The sequence below is a fragment of the Chiloscyllium punctatum genome, chromosome 52 (genome assembly GCF_047496795.1).
Source record: "Chiloscyllium punctatum isolate Juve2018m chromosome 52, sChiPun1.3, whole genome shotgun sequence".
Taxonomy (NCBI): domain Eukaryota; kingdom Metazoa; phylum Chordata; class Chondrichthyes; order Orectolobiformes; family Hemiscylliidae; genus Chiloscyllium; species Chiloscyllium punctatum.
In genome coordinates, this window is record NC_092790.1 from 14915612 (window position 1) to 14935350 (window position 19739).

Below are 19739 nucleotides of genomic sequence, written 5' to 3' on the forward strand. Positions count from 1 at the left end.
TGACATGGATGGCAATAGATAAAATCTTATTCATGTTGATCATCAGAGATTTGAAGTAAAAAGAGCTCCTGCAGTTTCTGCAAGTGTCATGTTAAACAGAGACAAATATTTAAGTACACTCACTTATTCACAGAACACAAACTGAGAGGCACAGAAACTTTCAGGTGCAGATGCCCTCATCCATTCATATGGTTGAAGCTGTCAGGGATAGACTGATGATTGCACAAACACATTCACATTGCAGAACTGACAAGTACATTTTGATTATACACTTAGATATTCCCAGAGCAGAATCTCACAGGTATATAATAACTACATTCTTACATTCACCTAGAACCTCATGAGGCAGATTGACTGTGCAAAAGCTCAGGTAGATACTGATAATGACACTGCCATATTCATACAGCAGAATCTGACAGGGGCAGATAGATAATTGGACTGTCATCTTCGCATCACAGAAACTGAGAGAGATAGATAAGTAGATTGTTATATTCAAATTGGAGAAACTGATGGACAGATCAGTAACTCCACATCCATATTCACAGATCAGAAACTGACAGGTACAGATGGATGGGCAAAGGTAAGGACTGCAGATGCTGGAAATTAGAGTTGAGAGTGTGGTGCTGGTAAAGAACAGCAGCTCTAGAAGCATCCGAGGAGCAGAAGAATCAACGTTTTGGTTAAAAGCCCCTTCATCAATGCAGATGTATAACTACATCAATACATTCACATGGCAGAAACTGACAGGGAAAGATTGATAACTACACTCATACATTCGTGTCACAAAGCAACAAGTACATTTCAATACGGACCCCCACATGTTCACTTAGGAGAAGATGGCAGGTAGACATTGATAACTACGTTCACATTTCAACAATGCAGAAACGGACATGGACAGATTGATAATTAAATTATCACATTCACAGAGCAAAAACTGACATATTCACACAATAGAAACCAACAGGTTTAGGGTGATAACTTCACTCAAGTATACACAGCAGAATCTTACTGGGACAGATTGATCCCTGCACTCTCATATTCACATTGCAGAAACTTTGAGCTGTAGATTGATATGTAGGCTCTCATTGAAAGTATAAAATAGTTGGGCATATTCTCACTGGAGATTTGAAGAACAATTTATTATCTTCAAGGCAAAAGAAAATGATCTGAAGGGAGTTGACAGAGTTGATGCGGGGAGATTGTCACTGCTTATGAGACGGTCCAAAGTAAGAGACGCAGTTTTGAGCAGGAAGCTTTCTGTCTCAAAAAGAAATGTAGAACATTCTCCGCTTGTTCTGTTCCACAGAGAGCAGTTAGCGTTGGTTTATCGGCTCAATTTATGCTAATGTAGCCATATATCTTTTTTGATACATAAGAGTCTTTGGCTATGGGTGCTAAACATCAAAATGAGATGAAGATCATAACTAAAGCCTTTGTGATCTGTTCTCATGACAGAGTACACAGGCAGATAAAAATGCCACAGACCTCTCATGCTTCTTATGGTCTTCTGCTCTAAGGTATTTAAAGTGACACAAGCCTAAAAGAAATTAATAACTACAGCATATGCACTGTATCTGCATGACAGGAATGGGAGGCATCATTCACCATTACTGATATATGTGTGCTCATAGATCACATACTGATCGATTCAGCTACAAGTTACCGAGACGTACCAGGGATGGAGTGAAAAAGGATTAGCCATCCATTTCATCAGAAACTTTGAGATGTTGAGATATTTGCTCTCTGACATGCCTGTGATTGACTGAAATTGAGTAAACACAAAATTAGAAACAACAAACTGGCAGTTACAGCATGAAATACTGAGTCATTTGCAAAGTAATAAATTGTTAGGATATAATAACAACTATTGATTAGCTAGAAACTGGCATAAATAACGTAACATCAGCAGTGACATTGCAGATATTGTCAGTAACAATATACAAAGAATTATTCCTTATCGAAATGCTGGAGTTATAATTACAAACCCAACTTCAATTTGCAGAAGTTGATTTTCATAGGGTATGGGAGTGGAAGGTAGTGAGTCCGACATGGGTCTGTCCAAAGTCAATGGATGACATCGACGGAGTAAAACAACAATTTACGCTTAAGAAGGTTTGAATTACAGTCCAGGAACATACTGACATGGAAAGACTGTGGGATAGAGTTTACAAAAATACATCCCAGAAACAGACGGGCACAGATTGGAGTCGAGAGTGTGGAGCTAGAAACACATCCTTCCACTCCCATATCATCACAACAACGAGCAAAAGGAAACCGAGCCAATACCACAGTCGCTTTCTGTGTGACAGGGACAAAATAAATCTCCCTCAGTCAGACTGACAGGAACAGAATCACCATCCATTTCCCATTTCATTGCAGATTCTGACGGAATCACATTGCAAATCATAGTAACCATTCAGAAACTGAGATTTTGTGAATATCGTCATGTGTAAACTACCCAATCAGGAACCAGGCGTTCCCCCATCCTTCATTAGCATTGATGACGCCGTCAGTCTATAAAGAGGGAGCTCCGAGGCTGCTTTCTTTAATTCTGTGTCTGAAAGTGAGCGGCGCTATGGCTGATGAGAAAAAAGCTCAGCAAACCTCCAAGAAGGGCGCGAAGAAAATCATCAAGAAGGCGCCAGCGAAGGGTGGCAAGAGGAGGAAAAGAACTAGGAAAGAAAGTTATGGCATCTATATCTACAAAGTGATGAAGCAGGTTCACCCCGACACCGGCATCTCCTCCAAGGCCATGAGCATCATGAACTCGTTCGTCAACGATATTTTCGAGCGTATCGCGGGGGAGGCTTCCCGCCTGGCCCATTACAACAAGCGCAGCACCATCAGCTCCCGGGAGATCCAGACCGCCGTGCGGCTGCTGCTGCCCGGGGAGCTGGCCAAGCACGCCGTGTCGGAGGGTACAAAGGCGGTGACCAAGTACACCAGCTCCAAGTGAAGGGCCGCACTGCACTGAAACAAACACATCCACAACCCAAAGGCTCTTCTAAGAGCCACCCACAACTTCTCTGAGACAGCGGAACCAATTGTTTAAGATTTGATTGTTTTGTTTGCATATGATCCTTGAGGTATTTTTAATTTTAGTGCGATATGCATTTGTTTTTGCAAGTACTTCGTGAATTAATGGGGGTTAGGTTGGAGAAAGCGGATTAAGCGCCAGTGAGTCATTTTTCATCTTGTGGCAGACAAAAAGTGCCGACGTCTTTCAGTCCCACTTCCTGTGTCGAGGGACTTTCAAAGTGATCCGAGAGAACACCAACACAGCTACGGGACTGAAATGTGGAGCTTTTGCTGAATCTGATCGAGAGCGACAAGGGAGGACGACTTTAAAAGATTGTCTAAAATCCGTGTTCTCCATTGATCCTGAGCCGGAGGAACGTTGTGTGCCGCTTTCTCAGCATGTTGGGTGTGCTAAAGAAATGTCAAGTGAAAAGACAGGTTTCAGCTTTAGAAAATAACCCGCTTTCAAAATCAGAAGTGGACAGATAGAGGTCGGCAAATGAGGGCGAGCAAGATGGTGTGAAGTATATAGTACAGCACAGAACAGGCCCTTCAGCCCACTGATCCTCATGTATGCACCCTTAAATTTGTGATCATATGCATGTCCAGGAGTCTCAAATGTCCCCAAAGACCCTGCCTCCACAACTGCTGCTGGCAACACATTCGATCTCTCAACTCTCTGTCCAAAGAACCCGCCTCTGACATCCCCTCTATACTTTCCTCCAACCAGCTTAAAACTATGACCCCTTGTGTTAGTAATTTCAGCCCTGGGAAATAGTCTCTGGCTGTTGACCATCTATGCCTCATTGTCTTGTTTACCTCCAATTAGGTCCCCTCTCCTCCTCCTTTTCTGCAATGCAAAAAGTCCGAGCTCAGTCAACCTCTCTTCATAAGATAAGCCCTCCACTCCAGGCAGCATCCTGGTAAACCTCCTCTGAACCCTCTCCAAAGTATACACATCTTTCTTAAAAGAGGGCGACCAGAACTGGACACAGTATTCCAAGTGCGGTCTAACCAAAGTTTTATAGAGCTGCAACAAGATCTCACGACTCTTAAACTCAATCCCCCTGTTAATGAAAGCCAAGACACCATATGCTTTCTTAACAACCCTGTCCAATTTGGTGGCCATTTTAAGGGATCTGTGCATCTGCACACCAAGATCCCTCTGTTCCTCCACAATGCCAAGAATCCTATCCTTAATCCTTTACTCAGCTTTCAAATTCGACCTTCCAAAATGCATCACCTCGCATTTATCCAGGTTGAACTCCATCTGCCACCTCTCAGCCCATCTCTGCATCCTGTCAATGTCCCGCTGCAGCCTACAACAGCCCTGTATACTGTCAACGACACCTCCAACCTTTGTGTCATCTGCAAACAAGCTGCCCCTTCCTTCAATCCCCTCATCCAAGTCATTAATAAAAATTACCAACAATATAGGCCCAAGGACAGAGCCCTGTGGAACACCACTCACCACAGACTTCCAGGCAGAATATTTTCCTTCTCCTACCACTCGCTGTCTTCTGTTGGCCAGCCAATTCTGTATCCAGACAGCAATGTTCCCCTGAATCCCATTCAACCTGACCTTCTGAATTAGTCTACCATGGGGAACCTTATCAAATGCCTTGCTGAAGTCCACATACACCACATCCACATCTCAACCCTCATCAACTTTTCTAGTCACAACCTCAAAAGAACTATATATTTGTAAACTAAAAGTAAATTGACAATTGTATTAACGTTTTTAAACTTTCACATTTTTTGTACTTCATTTTTCCTGTAAAACATAGTCTTTCGTTTCGAAATTGGCGGGCTTTTCAAACTGGAAAGAAAGCGGTTGATGATTTGGCGCAGGGACTTTCCGCTTTACACCCCCTCCCCGTGCCCTCTCCGGATTGGGGAATGAGGCAGATATCTGATTGGGAATTGGAACAACATTAGGAGGGGCTGAACAATGGGTCCAATCAGAAACGGCCGCCCCACCATCCCTCCCGAAGGTATAAGAGGCCGCAATGTGGGCGGAGTGTAGTATTCTCTGTGAAAGTGTTTGTGAGATTGTGGCGATGTCTGGAAGAGGAAAGGGCGGTGGGAAAGGTCGCGCCAAGGCGAAGTCTCGGTCGTCCCGGGCTGGCCTGCAGTTCCCGGTGGGCCGTGTTCACAGGCTCCTGAGAAAGGGTAACTATGCTGAGCGTGTGGGTGCCGGAGCGCCGGTCTATCTGGCTGCGGTGCTGGAGTATCTGACGGCTGAAATCCTGGAGCTGGCCGGCAACGCGGCCCGGGACAACAAGAAGACCCGCATCATCCCCAGGCACCTACAGCTGGCCGTGCGCAACGACGAGGAGCTCAACAAGCTGCTGGGAGGGGTGACCATCGCTCAGGGCGGGGTGCTGCCTAATATCCAGGCCGTGCTGCTGCCCAAGAAAACCGCCGCTGGGGGCGCCTCTAAAAAGTGAAGAGAGTATTCTTGAATCTGACAACTCAAAGGCTCTTTTAAGAGCCACTCCCAGCATCTGTGAAAGGGGCTAAACTTTCTGTCGATTGATTCTTTTCCTTTTAATGTGGAGAGCGCTCGCCTATGTACCGGATATCAATAGAGTCTAGATGGGTGTAGTGATGGAAAAGCACAGCAGTTCAGGCAGCATCCAGTAAACAGCAAAAAAGTGATCGTCCACTCTGGTGTCTGCCGTACACGGTATTAGTATATTTTCGGAACTGAAATAATTTTTTAGAAATCGCGAAATAACCGCCCACAATAACAATCCCCTCAGTATGCGCTGCCTTCCCCGTCCTCAGGTCTCCGCTCCCTCCCGGACGGTTTGGGTGGCTCTGAAAAGAGCCTTTGGGTTCGCTGGAAAACGGTCGCTTTATGCTCAGCCGCCGAATCCATAGAGAGTGCGGCCCTGACGTTTCAGAGCGTACACCACATCCATGGCGGTGACCGTCTTGCGCTTGGCGTGCTCAGTGTAGGTGACCGCATCCCTGATCACATTCTCCAGGAAAACCTTCAGCACCCCGCGGGTCTCCTCGTAGATCAAGCCCGAGATGCGCTTGACCCCGCCACGGCGAGCCAGGCGCCGGATGGCTGGTTTGGTGATACCCTGGATGTTATCACGGAGCACTTTGCGGTGCCGCTTCGCTCCGCCTTTTCCCAGGCCTTTGCCTCCTTTACCTCTTCCAGACATCACGCTTCTTCACTCCAACCGCTGCCGAATGAGAGCCGAGAGGCCTCCCCTTCCTTTTTTATAGAGCCCGGCCCGACCTGACTGAGAAAGAGCTGACAGAGAGTGAGAGGCGGGTCCGGAGAGGAAACTGAGTGACAGACAGAGCAGGGAAATAGCTTTGATCATCCAGCTCCGCCTCCAGCTCACTCCCGCCCCAACTGTATCTGGGACTGAACCTTTTCTCCCCAGCACCACGAATCCAGAATCTGGTTTCCAGCATCTGCAGTCATTGTTTTTAGCTCCCCAAAGCTGATTGATCCTGAGTAGAGGAGCGCATGCGTGAGACCCTCCCCCAGCGCTGCCATTGAGGAGCATTTACTCAGTGAGTGCAAGAGGTTTGTTTGAAACAGACCGCAATGGAGAGATCAGCGCCCAGGGAAGGGAGGGAACAGCAGGCTCCTTCCAGCAGCACATCGGGATGGGAGCCTGGGACACAGAGGGGGCTCCGAGACCGGGATTGATTCGGGGTGAGTTCAGGGAGAACCGGGGGCTGTTTGTAAGAGGCCGAGCGGAGCAGGAACTGGTCCCGGAACTTGGAGTGAGCGGGCTGGGGGGAAGAGAGAGGCCTTTCTCGGGCTGTGTGTGGGCCTGCTGAGGGAGGGAGAGCGGGAAGAAGCTGCTGTGGGACATTCTTGTCGTTTGCAATGCTCTGAACTCTGTTTTAATTTCAATCTGTTTCCCGCTTTTTCTTGAGGTTGTTTGGACTAACTGTCGGAATGTGATACTCTTGTAAAGGGACATACACTGGGGTCTTGGTAAAAACATTAGAAATAGCGCCGTTTTTCCTATTTCCAACAGGTAGTTGGGGAGTTGGATATTGAACTGTGTAAGCATCCTGGTGGTTGAGTACTCCCATTCATGGTGCTGGGCAGTTGTTGCTCAGTTTCTAGGTCTGACTCAATTGATACCAAGTTAAAAATCACACAGCACCAGGTTATAGTCCAACAGATTTATTTTTTGGAAGAACCTCATGTGTGATTTTAACATTGTACACCCCAGTCCAACACCAGCATCTCCAAATCAATTGGTATCGAATCACCTGAAAAACAAACACAATCCCCAGACAAGGAGCAGCTCAGGGAAACAATGGAATCAGAGCCGTGGTTTTGGTGAAGTTGTTGGCTTTCAAGATAAAAAAAAATATACATCCTAATGAAGACGCAATGAATGTGACAATGATCAGTTCAATCTTGCCAGACTAGCCACAGGTGGTGTCCCTGTGTCTTCCTTCAGACAAACACCTGAGGGACGAAGATGCTGTAATACTTCCTCAGTTCTAAGCAAAGAGTGACCAGCTGCCTCTAACAAACACAAGGTATAGACCCCATTGAAGTTTACACACCAGCTTTGAAGATAGATAAACTGAATCCACATCCAAAATAGACATTCAGGAACAGCATTAAAATTTGCAGTTATTAAGGACAATTTCAAAGTTACAATGAAGATAGACAAATAGGCCACATTGTTGCATTGTTTCAACAACCATCAGTGAAGACAATAGATGCAGGAGGAGGCCATTTTGCCCTTTGAGCCTGCACCACCATTCAATATGATTAGATTAGATTACTTAGTGTGGAAACAGGCCCTTCGGCCCAACAAGTCCACACCGCCCTGCCGAAGCGTAACCCACCCATACCCCTACATCTACATCTACCCCTTACCTAACACTACGGGCAATTTAGCATGGCCAATTCACCTGACCTGCACATCTTTGGACTGTGGGAGGAAACCGGAGCACCCGGAGGAAACCCACGCAGCAAACTCCACACAGTCAGTCGCCTGAGGCGGGAATTGAACCCGGGTCTCTGGCGCTGTGAGGCAGCAGTGCTAACCACTGTGCCACCGTGCCGCCCACATGGCTGATCATCCTTAATCATTATCCTGTTTCTGCCTTATCTCCATAACCCTTGATTCCACAATCCTTGAGAGCTCTATCCAACTCTGTCTTACATGAATCCAGAGACTGGGCCTCAACTGCCCTCTGGGGCAGAGCATTCCACACAGCCACCACTCTCTGGGTGAAGAAGTTTCTCCTCATCTCTGTCCTAAACGGTCTATCTCGTACTTTTAAGCTGTGTCCTCTGGTTCGGCACTCAATCATCAGTGGAAACATGTATCCTGCCTCCAGAGTGTCCAATCCTTTAATAATCTTATATGTCTCAATCAGATCCCCTCTCAGTCTTCTAAAGTCAAGCATATACAAGCCCAGCCGCTCCAGTCTTTCAGTGTAAGGTAATCACACCATTCCAGGAATTGACCTTGTGAACCTATGCTGCACTCCCTCAGTAGCCAGAATATCTTTCCTCAAATTTGGAGACCAGAACTGCACACAATACTCCAGGTGTGGTCTCACCAGGGCCCTGTACAGCTGCAGAAGAATCTCTTTGCTTCTATACTCAATCCCTCTTGTTATGAAGGCCAACATGCTTTTAGCCTTCTTAACTAACTGCATGCTTACCTTCATTAACTGGTGTACAAGAACACCCAGATCTCTTTGTTCTATCCCTTTACCTAAATTGATTCCATTTAGGTAGTAATCTGCCTTCCTGTTCTTGCCACCAAAGTGGATAACCATACATTCATCCACATTAAACTGCGTCTGACCACTCACTTAACCTGTCTAGGTCACCCTGCAATCTCCTAACATCCTCCTCACATTTCACCCTGCCACCCAGATTAGTATCATCAGCAAATCTGCTAATGTTATTACTAATACCATCTTCTATATCATTAACATATTTTTTTTTAGATTAGATTAGATTACTTTACAGTGTGGAAACAGGCCCTTCGGACCAACAAGTCCACACCGACCCGCCGAAGCGCAACCCACCCATACCCCTACATTTACCCCTTACCTAACACTATGGGCAATTTAGCATGGCCAATTCACCTAACATGCACATCTTTGTGACTGTGGGAGGAAACCGGAGCACCCGGAGGAAACCCACGCAGACACGGGGAGAACGTGCAAACTACACACAGTCAGTCGCCTGAGGCGGGAATTGAACCCGGGTCTCCGGCGCTGTGAGGCAGCAGTGCTAACCACCGTGCCGCCCATTGTAAAAAGCTGCGGTCGCAGTACTGATCCCTGCGGTACCCCACTGGTTGCTGCCTGCCATTCCAAAATGGAGCTGTTTATCACTACTCTTTGTTTCCTGTCAGGCAACCAACTTTCAATCCAAGTTAGTACTTTGCCCCCAATACCATGCACCCCAATTTTGCTCACTAACCTCCTATGTGGGACTTTATCAAAAGCTTTCTGAAAGTCCATGTACACTACATCTACTGGATTTCCCTTGTCCATCTTCAGAGTTACATCCTCAAAAAGTTCCAGAAGATTAGTCAAGCATGATTTCCCCCTTCATAAATCCATGCTGAGTCTGACCTATCCTGTTACTGCTATCCAGATGTGTCGTACTTTCATCCTTTATAATAGACTCCAGCATCTTTCCCACCACTGAGGTCAGACTAACTGGTCTATAATTTCCTGCTTTCCCTCTCCCACCTTTCTTTAAAAGTGGTACAACATTAGCCACCCTCCAATCCACAGGAACTGATCCTGAATCTATCGAACTCTGGAAAATAATCACCAACGCATCCACGATTTCTCGAGCCACCTCCTTCAGTACCCTGGGATGTAGACCATCAGGCCCCGGGACTTATCAACCTTCAGACCCATCAGCCTCTCCAACACCAATTCCTGGAAAATATAAATTCCCTTAAGTTCAGGTCCTTCAGCCACTGTTACCATAGTGAGATTGCTTGTGTCTTCCCCAGTGAACACAGACCTGAAGTACCAATTCAATTCTTCTGTCATTTCTTTGTTCCCTGTAATATATTCCTCTGCTTCTGTCTTCAAGGGCCCAATTTTAGTCTTAACCATTTTTTTCCTTTTCACATTCCTAAAAAAGCTTTTACTATCCTCCTTTATATTTTTGGCCAGTTTACCTTTGTACCTCATTTTGTCTCTGCATATTTCCTTCTTAGTAATCCTCTGTTGCTCTTTAAAAGCTTCCCAGTCTTCCGTTTTCCCACTTATCTTTGCTATGTTATACTTTTTCTCTTTTAACTTTATATGTTTCTTAACTTCCCTCATCAGCCATGGCCACACATGCCTCCTCCGAGGATCTTTCTTCCTTTTTGGAATGAACTGATCCTGCATCTTCTGCATGATACCAAGAAATACCACTGTCATCCCTGCTAAGATATTGCACCATTGAACTTTGGCCAGCTCCTCCCTCATAGCTCCATAGTTCCACTTTTAGATTAGATTAGATTACTTACAGTGTGGAAAAAGGCCCTTCGGCCCAACAAGTCCACACCGCACCCGTCGAAGCGCAACCCACCCATACCCAAACATCCACCCCTTACCTAACACTACGGGCAATTTAGCATAGCCAATTCACCTGACCTGCACATCTATGGAGTGTGGGAGGAAACCGGACCACCTGGAGGAAACCCACGCAGACACGGGGAGAACGTGCAAACTCCGCACAGAGAGTCGCCTGAGGCGGGAATTTAACCCGGATCTCTGGCACTGTGAGGCAGCAGTGCTAACCACTGTGCCACCGTGCCGCCCACAAATATTTAACAGAAATATTGTCACTTCCGATTGTACCCTCTCCCTCTCAAATTGCAGATTGAAGCTTATTGTATTGTGGTCACTACTTCCCAACGGCTCCTTCACTTCAAAGTCCCTGATCAATTCTGGTTCGTTGCACAATACCAGATCCAGAATTGCCTTCTCCCTGGTCGGCTCCAGCACCAGCTGTTCTAAGAATCCATCTCGGAGGCACTCCACAAAGCCTCTTTCTTGGAGTCCAATACCATCCTGATTCTCCCAGTCTACCTGCATGTTGAAATCCCACATAACAACTGTAGTAACATCTTTGCGACAGGCCAATTTCAGCTCCTGATTCAACTTACATCCGACATCCAGACTACTGGTTGGGGACCTGTAGATAACTCCCAAGAGGGTCTTTTTACCTTTAGAATTTCTCAGCTCTATCCATACTGACTCTACATCCCCTGATTCTAGGTCCCCCTGCGCAAGGGATTGAATATCATTCCTTACCAACATGGCCACCCCTCCTCCTCTGCCCATCAGACTGTCCTTACGGTAGCACGTGTAGCCTTGAATATTCATTTCCCAGGCCCTGTCCACTTGAAGCCATGTCTCAGTTATCCCCACAATTTCGTATCTGCCAATTTCTAAAAGAGCCTCAAGCTCATCCATCTTATTTCTAATGCTTCGTGCGTTCATGTATAGTATTTTTAATTTGTTACTGCCTTCACCCTTCCCATCAACTCCTATTTCACTCAACCTTACAGCATGATCCCTTTTTTGAGTTTTCTGCTTCACTGATAGTTGTCTTTCTTGACTTCCCTTGTTCTAACTTTCCATTCAATTTCCTTCTTAAACATCCAGTTTGCCTCCCCCCCCCCCCCCCACCACTTAGTTTAAATGTAGCTGTGTTGCAGTAGCAAACCTGCCTGCAGAATGCTGGTCCCTAACCTATTAGGGTGCAAACTGTCTCTCTTGTATAATTTATGCTTACCACAAAACATACTCCAGCGATCCATGAATTTAAAACCGGAGATAACCACCCTGGACATTATGCTTTTTAGCCTTCTTCCTAGTTCTCCGAAGTCCCGCTGTACTATGTTCCTCCTCCTCCTTCCCCACATCATTTGTGCCGACATGTACCACCACCTCTGGCTCTTCACCTTCGTCCTTGAGGATTTCCTGCACTCTGTCTGCGATGTCTTTAACCCTAGAACCAGGAAGGCAACACACCATCCTTAAGTCCCGCCTGCTGCCACAAAAACCCCGGTCAGTTCCTCTCACTATGGAGTCCCCTATTACCACGGCTCTGTGCGATGTCAGAGTCTTCCGCTGTGCCTCCACGCCAACTATTGATTGACAGTCCTGGCCGCCTCGCGGACTGGCAGTTTCATCTGTCTCTGCTGTTTCCAAAAGATTCAACTTGTTCCTGACCGGTACTTCTCCCGGGGTCTTTACACCTGTCTCCTCTCTGCCTTCCTCATCGTCTGCTCTCTTCTGGTATGGTCAGTGTAATAACCTCGCTTGGTCTTGTCCAGAAAGATCTCGTTCTCTCAGATGAGCCTAAGGTCCTCGAGTTCTTTCATCAGCGCTGCAATATGCTCTGTCAGTAGCTGAACGTGCACACACTTTCCACACTTATACGAGCCAGACACAGCAGAGTTGTTGACCTCCCACATCAAGCACCTAGCACACTGAACCAGCTAGGCAGTCATGTCTTCACCCTCTTCAACTGTGGCATAATCACTTCACTCAACCTCCTTGTCAAAGACTCCTGAGCTAAAGCCTCACTCTTCAATCCACAGGAACGTCCTTAGACCCTCTTTTTAGGGCAAGTCTGTAGACTTTTAATTTAGGTTAGAGGAGGAGTGTGGGAGGGAGGCCCGACTTTGAAGGACCTGGGGTCTAGAACACACCCACTCAAATAACAATCACTTACCTTCCCGACCGGCTTTGCACTCCGACTTCACTTCTGCCCAGCTCCCGCCGCTCTCTGCTGCAAAAAGACCGTTGGCGTCGAGGTAAGTTCTTTAAAAAAAAAAGTCAGGGTTAAGTACAGAGATGGAGGGAAACTGTGCTCACCGACAGGGCAAGAGTTACCAAAAAGTCATCGAGACATAGAGATGTATAGCATGGAAACAGACCCTTCGGTGCAACTTGTCCATGCCGACCAGATATCCTAACCTAATCTGGTCCCATTTGCCAGCACTTAGCCCATCTCTCTCTAAACCTTTCCTATTCATATTGTTAAAGTACAGATTTGAGATGGCCCAGAGAATCCCTTGTGGACTCAGACCTATAAGCCTCTCTTGGTTCATCCTGGAGATCGTACTCCTTGGTAGTCTGGAATGAAAACCTCTTACAAACAGTTTAGTTTAATTTTAGCCTTCCCCTTAATTTACCAATAGCATCACTTTTACAATGTATAATTGACACCGAAGGGCCGGGCGAGCTAAGGTTCTAAACCTTTAGAAGAGTAGGATACCGGCTCTTCCTTTAAGAGCCCTCACAGGCTACTCCACTCTTCTGTCTCAAACAGGCTTCCATTTTACAAAATTTCACAAAAAAACACTGCATGTTCTTAATTAGATAGATAGTGGAAAGGCAATAATTCGTAAGAAAGGGAAATTAATTAACAGGTCAGTGTGCGCTTAACCGATCACTCCAGTAGGCCCTTAACCATCCATCAGATGAGAAAAACAGATCCAGCCGAGTCAGGTGCCTTTTGGTGAGGTAAGTCCCTATCACAAAGAGGTACCAGTCTAAACTAAGTGTAAGAGGTCATATGGTAACCTTGCACAGCTCGCATGTCAGATATCATTGTTTTACAAAATGGCTTCTTAGCGAGCAGGGCAAGCTTTGACCATAAAATGGCTTCCTAACAGATTGTGTCAGAATCTCTTCAACGTTAGATTTAGAATAATTTTTAAACTGGGAGCAGACTCCTGCTTTTTATCTTAAATACAGCATCATTCTGTATCTGGGGCTGAAAGGTTAAATTTTAAATGATTCATTAGTCTCAAATTAAACATGCTTTCTTTTCAGGGTTGTGATTCAAATTCAAAGAAGACAGAAGATCTGATGAGTTAGAATTGACAGTGGGGCAGTCATGGTCTGTAAGACCACTAAGTAAGTTAAAGCTTCATCAATATTATATTTTACAGAGTTTGCATTTCATAATCAACGATGGTTACTCAAAATCATCATAAAGTACAAAATGCAAATAAATTCAAAACATGCATCTCTCTCTCATAAGGGTAATAAGAACCCTTTATTATTGATTGGACCTGACTGTTTATTACAAGGCTTTTGACATGCTTCTAAGATGATTCAAAGTTTCTGAGATCACAATAAAACACTCATTAATTTCACAATTTAACAACTGTGAATGTTATCACTCTGTGTCCTTTTTTACACAGATTCATTGATGTTAGGGCAAATGTTCTTAATTGCTTTAGAGCATCCTGTTATCACTTGGTGAGAACTGACGTTTTTATCTGCTGCACATCTTGGGTTCCACCTTTTGTGACCTGATGCCTCCCTGCCTACCCTGTTTATTTTCTCCTGTGCAACAAGTGTGTTCTATAATTCAACATTACATTTAGACTAAATGTTTCAGGACAAGTTTTAAGGCGTTTCTCATTGTACCCACCCAGATGCATTTTAAATGTTGTAATTGTACTAGCCTCCTCCACTTCACCATGCGCCTTATGATTGTATAAACCTCCATAATGTCACTCTCCAGGGAAAACAGTTCCAGCCTATTCAGCCTCTGCTTTATAGCTCAAATTCTCCAACCCGGATGAAGCATATTTACATGGAGTTTGTGTGACTGAGAAGGACAGAATTAATCCTTTGCTGAATATTTTTCACATACGGAGATGACAATTGAATAATGAGAATTTCAAACAGACAATCGTATGTTACTTGCAAGACGTCCTTTCTATAACCCACTGGCACTACAACTTAATAAACTTCTGCCCATTTCTGATCTGCCTGAATTTGTGATGGTCTTCATTTCCTCATTAAGACATCATTTTTAAGATAATAACAGACAGGGATACATTTGGATTAGTTATGTGAATGCCTTTTGATAGAATTGTTTTAAATTTTCATCTTTCTGGGGTAACTCAGTTAATATACCTGAGCTAAACAAGTCTGCTTTGTCATCTGTTGGTCTCAGCCATCTGATCAAACAGGGTCTCTGCTAATTTCCCATCAACTTTCTTATAGAGTCATAGAGATGTACAGCATGGAAACAGACCCTTCGGTCTAACCCGTCCATGATGACGAGATATCCCAACCCAATCTAGTCCCGCCTGCCACCACCCGGTCCATATCCCTCCAAACCCTTCATATTCATATTCCCATCCCAATGCCTCTTAAATGTTGCAACTGTACCAGCCTCCACCACTTCCTCTGGCAGCTCATTCCATTCATGTACCAACTTCTGCATGAAAGAAATGACACTTAGGTCTCTTTTATATCTTTCCCTTCTCACCCTAAATCTATGCCCTCTAGTTCTGGACTCCCCAACACCAGGGAAAAGACTTTTGCCTATTTATCCTATCCATGCCCCTCATAATTTTGTAAACCTCTATAAGATCACCCCTCAGCCTCAGACGTTCCAACAGTGGCCTAACCAATGTCCTGTACAGCCGCAACATGACCTGCCAACTCCTCTACTCAATACACTGACCAATAAAGGAAACCATACCAAACGCCTTCTTCACTATCCTATCTACCTGCGACTCCACTTTCAAGGAGCTATGAACCTGCACTCCAAGGTCTCTTTGTTCACCAACACTCCCTAGGACCCTACCATGAAGTGCATAAGTCCTGCTAAGATTTGCTTTCCCAAAATGCAGCACCTCGCATTTATCTGAATTAAACTCCATCTGCCACTTCTCAGCCCATTGGCTCATCTGGTCCAGATCCTGTTGTAATCTGAAGTAACCCTCTTTGCTGTCCACTACACCTCCAATATTGGTGTAATCTGCAAACTTACTAACTGTACCTCTTATGCTCACATCCATATCATTTATGTAAATGACAAAAAGTAGAGGACCCAGCACTGATCCTTGTGGCACTCCACTGGTCACAGGCCTTCAGTCTGAAAAACAACCCTCCACCACCACACTCTGTCTTCTACCTTTGAGCCAGTTCTGTATTCCAAATGGCTAGTTCTCCCTTGTTCCATGAGATCTAACTTTGCTAATCAGGTCCCATGGGGAACCTTGTCGAACGCCTTACTGAAGTCCATATAGATCACATCTACTGCTCCGCCCTCATCAATCCTCTGTTACTTCTCCAAAAAACTCAATCAAGTTTGTGACACATGATTTCCCACGCACAAAGCCGTGCTGACTGCCCCTAATCGGTCCTTATCTTTCCAAATACATGTACATCCTGCCCCTCAGGATTCCCTCCAACAATTTGCCCACTACTGAAGTCAGGCTCACCAGTCTATAATTCCCTGGTTTGTCTTTACCCCCCTTGTTAAACAATGGCACCACGTTTGCCAACCTTCAGTCTTCCAGCACCTCACATTTGACTATCGATGATACAAATATCTCAGTAAGAGGCCCAGCAATCCCTTCTCTAGCTTCCCACAGAGTTCTCGGGTACACCTGATCAGGGATTTATCCACCTTTACCTGTTTCAAGACATCCAGCACTTCCTCCTCTGTGGTCTGCACATTTTGCAAGATGTCACCATCTATTTCCCTACAGTCTATATCTTTTTCCACAGTAAATACCGATGCAAAATATTCATTTAGTATCTCCCCCATTTTCTGTGGCTCCACACGAAGGCTGCCTTGCTGATCTTTGAGGGGCCCTATTCTCTCCCAAGTTACCCTTTTGTCCTTTAATATATTTGTAAAAACTTTTTGGATTCTCCTTAATTCTATTTGCCAAAGCTATTTCCTGTCCCCCTTTTGCCCTCCTGATTTCCCTCTTAAGTATACTACAACTTCCTTTATACTCTTCTAAGGATACACTAGATCTATCCTGTCTATACCTGACATATGCTTCCTTGTTTTTATTATTCAAACCCTCAATTTCTTCAGTCATCCAGCATTTCATATACCTACCAGCCTTTCCTTTCACCCTGACAGGAATATACTTTCCCTGGATTCTTGTTATCTCATTTCTGAAGGCTTCCCATTTTCCAGCCAGCCCTTTACCTGTGAACATCTGCCTCCAACCAGCTTTTGAAAGTTGATACCATTAAAATTGGCCTTTCTCCAATTTAGGACTTCAACTTTTGTATGCACTTAAGAAATTCCTCTCCATCTAAACCCTTAATACTATGGCAGTGCCAGTTGATGTTTGGAAAGTTAAAATCCCCGACCATAACCACCCTATTATTTTTACAGATAGCTGCAATCTCCCTACAAGTTTGTTTCTCAATTTCCCCCTGGCTATTAGGGGGTCTATAATACAATCCCAATAAGGTGATCATCCTATTCTTATTTCTCAGTTCCACCCAAATAACTTCTGCGGATGTATTTCCGGGAATATCCTCCCTAAGTACAGCTGTAATGCTATCCCTTATCAAAAATGCCACTCCCCTTCCTCTCTTGCCTCCCTTTCTATCCTTCATGTAGCATTTGTATCCTGGAACATTAAGCTGCCAATCCTGCCCATCCCTGAGCCATGTTTTTGTAATTGCTATGATATCCCAGTCCCATGTTCCGAACCATGCCCTGAGTTTATCTGTCTTCCCTGTTAGGCCCCAGCATTGAAATAATTGCAATTTAATTTCTTAGTCCTACCTGGTCCCTGCCTGCCCTGACACACTTCTGTTCTCAAGTGTACCAGTCTCAGATTGATCTCTTTCCTCACTCTCTCCCTGGGTCCCACCACCCTCCCCACCTGTACTCTTTGATCTTTCCTGTTTCAACTGGTGACTTTGTGACCTCGTTACCATACAATCAGGAAACATCCCAGGATATGTGTTCAGTTCAGTTCAGTTACCTGAATTTCCATTGGCTTTTCAACCACAGGTGGCAGCACTCCAACCGGTGAATTAGCAACATCATTAGCAAGGACAAATTGTATTCCTGGAGCTGAAAGTTTGTTCAGTACTCCTACTATGACCTCTCCCCTCTTCACTAGATACTCTAACCTCATGTCTTACAATTGAGCATTTCTTATTTCAATGTGAATTCCTGTTACTCGTACCTTTTCTGGCAATAGTCCTTAGGAGGTACATATATCCTCATATTTTAGCATTACAGATTGAGACGATCCTTGTATCTCTGAATATTGTTACCTCTTTACCTGCTGCTCCTGGCCTATACGAGTAAACTTTACCTTCACGGTAATGGTTTAAGAAGATCTGGCACTTCCTACGTAAACAACCCCCGACCAGCTTGTACATTCTGGTGCAGCTTTCTAGTCTGTACAGTGCTCTATGTTACCACTCCAACAAAATTCACTGGCTTATCCTGTTTTCCTACATCCGGCTTCTCAGTGCTTTTCCTAACCCATCAACACCGATTTCATGTGGCCTACTTTATTGCAGTGAAAACACCAGAGCTTTTTCACTTTTATTTCCCTTTCAAGGGCTTTCTTTTTACCCTGTTGTAAATCATTCTTACGATCTTCACCGAGATCTACTTTTCCCTTCTCAAGTGAGAATTTCTCTTCTGCACAATTATTATCCCTCGTGGATTGAAATTGATTTTGGCAGCCCAATTTTGACTTATTGATCAACTCAATCATCAGCCATTTCTGATGCCAGTCTTGCTGGTTTAACTCTCTGCTCTTCCTCATGAGTTCTTATTATTTCAGGAAGTGAATTTTTGAACTCCAGTCTAAGCACCAATTTCCAAAGTTCAAACTCCCTCTTTCTTCCTTTCCCCCCCCCGCCCCCCACTCCTTTTCTCTCTCTTCTCCCTCTCTTCTGCTTTTAATCGTAATTCAGACTCTTTCATTTCTGTTGCCCTTTCCTTGACTTTTGCCTCTAACTCGAGTTGCTTCATTTTCAATTGAATGTTAGCCATCTTTAATGATTCTGGTGGCACTTCCAGTGAGCTGGGAATTTGTGTTGCAGGCGTTTCGTCCCCTGTCTAGGTGACATCCTCAGTGCTTGGGAGCCTCCTGTGAAGCGCTTCTGTGATCTTTCCTCCGGCATTCTTCATGAAGGGCTGATGCCCAAAACATTGATTCTCCTACTCCTCAGATGCTGCCTGACCTGCTCGCTTTTCCAGAACCACATTCTCCTCTCTGATCTCCAGCATCTGCCGTCCTCACTTTCTCCAAGCGCTGTTTAAACCAATAACTTCAACACCTGGAACAAAAGACGCTCAGACTTACCACTTGCTGTCTTTGAGTCCAACAAACCAAATCCCAAATCAGAACTACAGAATAAAGTCTGCAAACAGCCCCCTATCTGTTATGGAAAAGGCCCGACCCCCTCCAAACTTTTCAAGAAAGTAATCTAGACCCTCACTTTGCTAGTTGTTTCAAGCGAGTGTAAAAAAGATATTCCAGGAGGAATGCAATTGGTCAAACCACCCAGTTTTAAACCAAACAGTTTGATTTACAAAATTACTGAATGATACACAAACAAAAGAGAACAAAATACTAAATAACTTAAAAATCTGAAAAAAAACAACAGATTTTACCAACTTAATGGTGTTTCCAACATTTACAACAATCCCCATAAATACCCCTTGGCACAAAAGGTAAAATCAAAAACATGGTCTTACGGGAGAAATGTCAGAGAGAGGAGTACCATCATGGACCTGCTTCTTTGGGCTCAGCAGCTTTTTCAACTGCCTGACTGCTTTCAGTCAATAGCCAGACAGTCAAAAACTAAATCAAACCAGAGAAAAGCTGAGCTGGGAAAACTGGGCCACTCCCCCCCCTTTAATTGTACGAGTGTTCTTTTTAAAAATGTGGCAGCCTTTTGCCTGAGGCATTATCTGT

The 19739-nt window shown here is 44.8% G+C and overlaps 3 protein-coding genes, 1 long non-coding RNA gene and 1 pseudogene across 9 annotated transcripts in view; 3 read left to right on the forward strand and 2 right to left on the reverse strand.

The window, feature by feature from the left end:
* Positions 1 to 19739, reverse strand: part of LOC140470724 (histone H2B 1/2-like) — a 698799-nt gene that overhangs the window by 276324 nt on the left and 402736 nt on the right. The window lies entirely within an intron of this gene.
* Positions 2488 to 3149, forward strand: LOC140470978 (histone H2B 1/2-like). Its single transcript, XM_072566893.1, has one exon. It carries the CDS (start codon positions 2501 to 2503, stop codon positions 2954 to 2956), a length of 456 nt encoding a protein of 151 aa, XP_072422994.1. The 5' UTR covers positions 2488 to 2500; the 3' UTR covers positions 2957 to 3149.
* Positions 4918 to 5529, forward strand: LOC140470667 (histone H2A-like; annotated as a pseudogene).
* LOC140470753 (histone H4) lies at positions 5697 to 6249 on the reverse strand. Its single transcript, XM_072566785.1, has one exon. The coding sequence runs from the start codon at positions 6195 to 6197 to the stop codon at positions 5886 to 5888; it is 312 nt and encodes a 103-aa protein (XP_072422886.1). The 5' UTR covers positions 6198 to 6249; the 3' UTR covers positions 5697 to 5885.
* LOC140470774 (uncharacterized) overlaps positions 6398 to 19739 on the forward strand; it is a 28623-nt gene continuing 15281 nt past the window's right edge. For 2 of the 3 annotated variants that reach the window (XR_011956680.1, XR_011956679.1), the window contains exons 1-2: positions 6398 to 6703; positions 13846 to 13929. This is a non-coding gene — a long non-coding RNA (uncharacterized lncRNA). The remainder of the gene's footprint in view (positions 6704 to 13845; positions 13930 to 19739) is intronic. The other variant, XR_011956681.1, reaches the window with a different exon arrangement.